Source organism: Streptopelia decaocto (genome assembly GCF_964273445.1).
Source record: "Streptopelia decaocto genome assembly, contig: HAP1_SCAFFOLD_50, whole genome shotgun sequence".
NCBI lineage: Eukaryota > Metazoa > Chordata > Aves > Columbiformes > Columbidae > Streptopelia > Streptopelia decaocto.
The window spans coordinates 183,436-189,246 of NW_028115722.1; the positions used below are offsets into that span (position 1 = coordinate 183,436).

The 5,811-nt window shown below is 54.5% G+C and overlaps 1 protein-coding gene across 1 annotated transcript; it reads right to left on the reverse strand.

Moving 5' to 3' along the window:
• Positions 1-2,019: 2,019 nt before the first annotated feature.
• LOC309452646 (olfactory receptor 14J1-like) lies at positions 2,020-2,934 on the reverse strand (the record flags this gene model as incomplete). The annotated part of the gene is made up of 1 exon (XM_082077289.1): positions 2,020-2,934. The coding sequence occupies one exon, from the start codon at positions 2,932-2,934 to the stop codon at positions 2,020-2,022; it is 915 nt and encodes a 304-aa protein (XP_081933415.1).
• Between the last annotated feature and the right edge of the window lie 2,877 nt (positions 2,935-5,811).

A 5,811-nucleotide genomic window follows, 5' to 3' on the forward strand; every position in this document is an offset into this window, starting at 1 on the left:
TGCCCCGGGCAGGGCCTTGGCCTCCCCTCCCAGCCCTGCCCACGCAGGTGGCCGTGGTGGCCGCCTCGCTCGGTCCCAGCATCTCGGCTCCTGCTCTCCCCTGGGGTCAGCCCTGATGAGGGGAGGGAGCAGGGGCTGACGGAACTCTGTGCCCAGGGCTGGCTGTGCGGCACCTGAGGGACCCAAGCAAGGAGAGTCTGTCTGAGATCTGCAGCGGTGAGTAGGGAGCGTGGTCTGGAGGGGATGCCTGGGGGTCTCTGCAGCCATGGGAGCTCATCTGGGCTCTGCTTCTTTCTGTTGCAGCCCTTCAGCCCTTGGAGGAGGACAGCGAACCCTCCATCTGCTCCCTGGCAACTGAGACCATTGTCATCGTGTGCTCTTCATGGAAGCGGCCAAGATCACGATGGAGCCTGAGAGCCCTGTGCTGCTGGCGCTAAACCAGGTGGAGGAGCAGCTCCTCTTGAGGAAAATGGCTGGATTTTAATAAAGAGCCTTTCTTGAAGTTGGGTCGGATGTCTGCTTTTCCAAGGACCCCAGAACCTCTCTGAGTGCTCTGGTACTTTTGAGAGCACAACCCAGGATCATGGGCAAGGGTGATGTAGCAGACAGGAACACTTGCAATGAGCCGTTCCAGCAGCTGAGATGAATATCACCAAGCCACTGAGGTTTGTTCTTGGAGTCACACACAGAAATGTCAAGTTCTGTCTGCCATCCAAGTCTGAGCTGGCCTCGTGAACTCCTTCTGCACCCAGGGGTGTTCAGAGACGGAATCTTTCCCTGTTGCACATAGAGGCCGTACTCTTGGTTTCCCTCTGGCCTCCTGGTGCCACTTCCAAAGGACGGGAGGCACATCAGCCCTATGGTGTGTCACCTGCTCTGCACTCATCTGACATGTCCCACATCATGAGGAATGGACACGGGGACCTCAGTTCAAGGAAGCACAACCCAGTGCTGCATTCAGGCGGTTTCCCATAGGATGTTTCTGCCAACATGAAGTGACCTCAAGACACTGTCTGTCCCACAGGCCTTCATGGAACCCCCAGGAATAGCTGATGTTGTTTGTGCTCCTGGGTACATCTCACCTCACATCCAGGATGTGCGTGCTCACATCTCACTTGTACGATGCAAACATGGACTGCTGACCTGCTCATTCAGTGTCATTCCATGGAGGGAAGAACAATCTCTGTGAGCTGGGAGAGAAGTCAGGGCTAGAAATGGTGGTTGAGAGGGGCCCGTCCATGGCGATGCCCTGGGGCAGATTCTGTGGGGTGTCCAGTGCACACGGGCACAGCCCAGCCCCTGCTCTGCTGGTCCTGCAGGTCTCTGGCAGGAGCCTGGCTGTGAGAGGACACTGCTGTGTGCCAGCCCTGCACACACACGCTGTTCAGATGTACACTGGGGTTTGAATCTGTGGGACACTATCGTAAGCATATGCTTGAAGATATAAACCATCATGCACTGCCCATAGGAGATCATCTTTCTTCCTGGAAAGGCTGTTCTGAGTCCAGCTCTGTCACTGCAGTGCCCATTGTCTGTCCCTGCCTGCGCTCACAAGACTGACACACAGCAGGACGGTGACCAAGCTGCCAGAGCACTCAGGCCTTGCACCAACACAAGGGATGAGAAGGAGAGTGTGGAGTGGAACCAGAACAGCTCTGGAAGAACAAGCGCTGGTGCTCCCTGGCAGGGCTGACATGGAAGAGCTGTTTTCCCCTCCACCCACGCACAGGAACTGTCTCTGCAGTTCCAAAAAGCCCTTGCAGGAAAGATATACCGAAAAACAAGTTGCTAAACAGCCCTTTATTCTGTTTAGAGACAAGGAGAGCACTGCTGCTCATTTAAGCAGCCAACAGTTATAAAAGAAAAGCCAACAGTGAATTAGAAAGGGGATGACAACATTATCACAATAAGAAAACAACCAACAACACCAGAAAATCCAGTTGACAGGCTGGGCTTATAATTAGCTACATTAAAACTCCTATATAGAAGAAGATGGGCAGTTTATTGCTTCAGAAAACACTAGGATATGAGTTTCCACAGAGCATCCTTGAGCTCCTGGTTCCTCATGCTGTAGATGAGGGGGTTCACTGCTGGAGGAACCACCGAGTACAGAACAGACACCACCAGGTCCAGCCATGGGGAGGAGATGGAGAGGGGCTTCAGGTTGGCAAACATGGCAGTGCTGAGGAACAGGGAGACCACGGCCAGGTGAGGGAGGCAGGTGGAAAAGGCTTTGTGCCGTCCCTGCTCAGAGGGGATCCTCAGCACGGCCCTCAAGATCTGCACATAGGACACCACAATGAACACAAAACATCCCTCAAAAAAAAAAGCAGTAAACATGAGAAGCCCAAGTTCCCTGAGGTAGGAGTGTGAGCAAGAGAGCTTGAGGATCTGGGGGATTTCACAGAAGAACTGGCCCAGGGCATTGCCCTTGCACAGGGGCAGTGAAAATGTATTGGCCGTGTGCAGCAGAGCAATGAGAAACCCAGTGGCCCAAGCAGCTGCTGCCATGTGGACACAAGCTCTGCTGCCCAGGAGGGTCCCGTAGTGCAGGGGTTTGCAGATGGCAACGTAGCGGTCGTACGACATGATGGTGAGAAGATAAAACTCTGCTGAAGCTAAAAAGACAAACAGAAAGAGTTGTGTAGCACATCCTGTGTAGGAAATGACCCTGGTATCCCACAGAGAGTTGGCCATGGACTTGGGGACAACGGTGGAGATGGAGCCCAGGTCGAGGAGGGCGAGGTTGAGCAGGAAGAAGTACATGGAGGTGTGGAGGTGCTGGTCCCAGGCCATGGTGGTGATGATGAGGCCGTTGCCCAGGAGGGCAGCCAGGTAGATGCCCAGGAAGAGCCAGAAGTGCAAGAGCTGCAGCTCCCGTGTGTCTGTGAACGGCAGGAGGAGGAACTGGGTGATGGAGCTGCTGTTGGACATCTGCAGCCTCTGGACACAGAGCGCTGACCAAAGAAGAAGAGACAGTGACTAGATAGGGGAGATTTCTCTGAGGAAAATCAAAGCCATTTCTCACACACCCTCCCCTGCTCCACACCCCTTGTCCTTTTCCAGACCTTCCTCAGCTCGGTGTCTGAGCCCTGGGTGGTGCTGGCTGGAGGTGCCATGAGGAGCAGGGCCTGTGCCCGCTGGCTGCCGAGGAGTCAGCCCTGCTCTGCAGCAGGGGACGTGGGAACGGGGGGCAGGGGACAGAACTGGGGTTCAGCTTTGTCAGATGGAGCCACAACATGTATCACCTTTCCTAAGTGCTGAGAACCCCATGTTTGTCCAAGAACACCCACGACTCCTTTCAAAAACCAAACTTTATTTTCTCTGTACAGCATCTCTTTGCTTCTCCATGGGGCTTTCGATAAAACAAAGATGCTGTAAGACAAGTTTGCATCCTGGAGGGAAGCGCAGAGCTTGGAAGGAAACCTCAAGGGCATAATAAAGACAGATTTGATTGAGGGAGACTCAGCTCATTCCCCATCCCCACAGAGTGCATTGCCCACTCCCCACAGGTCAGAGCAAAGCTGGGACACGTGTGCCCATGGACACACCTCCAGGAAAGGACCCACAAGATCAGGCTGTGACTCTGCAGCTGAAACTGCCATCCCCAGAGAGCCTGACAGCAAGAACAAGATCCCAACAGCAGGGACCCAGAGCAGGGGAGCAAGAAGGACAATGCGGTGAGGGTGGGTGTGAGAGAGGCCAGGGCAGAGGCAGCCGGGCACTCAGACAGCGTCACCCTTCCCCAGCTGGGCAGCCACCTCCCAGACACCAACACTGCCGGGCAGCTGCTCTCAGCCCCTGTGCTCTGCAGAGGAACTGCAGCTCTGGCTGCACAGGAGCTGCTTCATGCCTTGGAGCCCCGGCCCTGAGGGCAGAGGCTTTGCTGGGTGGGACAGGAGGCCAGGGGGCTGCTCACAGGAGGGATCGGCACTGCAGGGGATCACAGGGACTTTTCTCTCTTCTCCCTCCCATAACAATTCCGGGTTTGGTTTCCTCTCATTTCTGATCATTTCCCTGCTGCCTGGAGATTCTCCCCTGGGAGGTGTTTCCCTGTCCATGTCTCTTCCCTGTCAGTGCTCACAGACCATCCCACCCTCTGTGCCCTCCCCCTGGCCCTACAGATCCTGCCTGTTCACAGGGCACTGCCTGGGGGCATCTCCCTGTGTGCAGGCTGGAAAACAGGACAGATCAGACTAAGGCTGATGGGTCCAGCCAAGGTGATGCAGGTGCTGTGCACAGGCAGAGGGGTGGTGAAGGGATGTCATGAGCCTTCTGGCAGATGTACTGATCACTCAGAGTTGCAGTTCAGGAGTCTCAGTGACTTGTTTCAGCATGAGAGCTCATTTTCATTTTATCCTTTCCTGCACCCCCCACCCCTTGGGAGAGGAAACTGAAAAGACAGGCTCAGGAAAGCTCCTTATCTCTCTGCTAGTCCTTAACATTGATCTTGTCATTGGGGCATCGCCTTAGAAAAATCCTGCAGGTGATCTGGAGCTGTGAGCAGCCCTGACCCACACAGCACCCTCTCCACAGCAGAAGCACCTTTCCTGCCCTTACCGGGGATGCTCCTTCCCCTCAACAGCTTATCCCCACAGCACCATGGGGATCTCCTCCAGACAGGGACCCTGCTCTGCAGGACAGCCCTGGGCACCCCAGGGTGCTCCCCCTGCAGTCACCCTCAGCAGAAGTTGTCATCATTCCCTGTACCTCTGACAGGGCAGCAGGGAAGCCCTGCTCTGGAGTGTGTTCTTCTCCTCTACAACAGAGATACTGTGGGAGAGACCTGACAGATCCTGTAAATCATGGAATGTACCAGCTTAGGGTCTCCCTCTAGGAAATGCAGCTGCATTGTCCTACAGCCAGAGACTTACCGTGTTAGAACTGTGATTTGTCTCATTGAATCCTCAGCAACCAACCACCCCACATTGCCTTTAATCTCTCTCTGCCTGGCTCCCGTGCGCTCGGTGCTGCAGGCAGAGCCCTCAGTCCTGCTGCATGTGCAGAGGAGCTGCTCCTGGGCAGAGCTGTCTCTCTGCAGCGCTGCCGCTTCCATGAGCTCCCTGTGTCCCAGGAGCCCAGCTCAGCTCAGCAGCACAGGAGCAGCCCATGATGTCCCTTTCCCTGTCCCCTCTGGGCTCCTCCAGGTGTCTCTGGGGCTCCAGTGGCACAACTTGGAAGTTGAAGTAATCAGTGATGTTGATTCTCTCTCCTCTGAAGAGACACTTCTTTACAGCATTGTATTTTTCATTCTAAAAAATAAATTGGTATGAAAATCATCTTTCTTGTCCCATTATTAGACAGGACACCAAGAATGTTACAGCAAAGCATCTAATTTCTCCAGGCTAGGGGAGCAATATCTTCAGTTGAATGAACTTAGGCATTTTGTTCTGGTTTTACACTCCTAGGTCTAGAGAGACATTCATCAGTCTTTGGCCATGTCATGTCTGTGCTCTGATTCAAAGCCTTTGCACACATGGGCTCTTGGACACTTGGTACCAGGTTTCTTGTGGCAGGTCAGAGCTGGGCTGGTGCCACAGCTGGGGTGGTTCAGCCCAGATGTGAGGCAATGTCCTCAGCCAGGGACCTGACTGGGGGAGCTGGAGCTGTCACTGCTGCAGACAGAGCTGTGACACGGATGGAATGAACTGCCAGGCAGGGTGGCAGGAGTGAGTTCATCTGCTCTGCAAGGACAGCAGCCCCCAAGCACAGCAACAGTCCAGATCAAAACTCAGCCCAGACCTGTAAGGCAATTCAAGGGCCCCATAATGAGCTGTTACTACTGCAGGAACAGTTAAAGGAGAAACACAG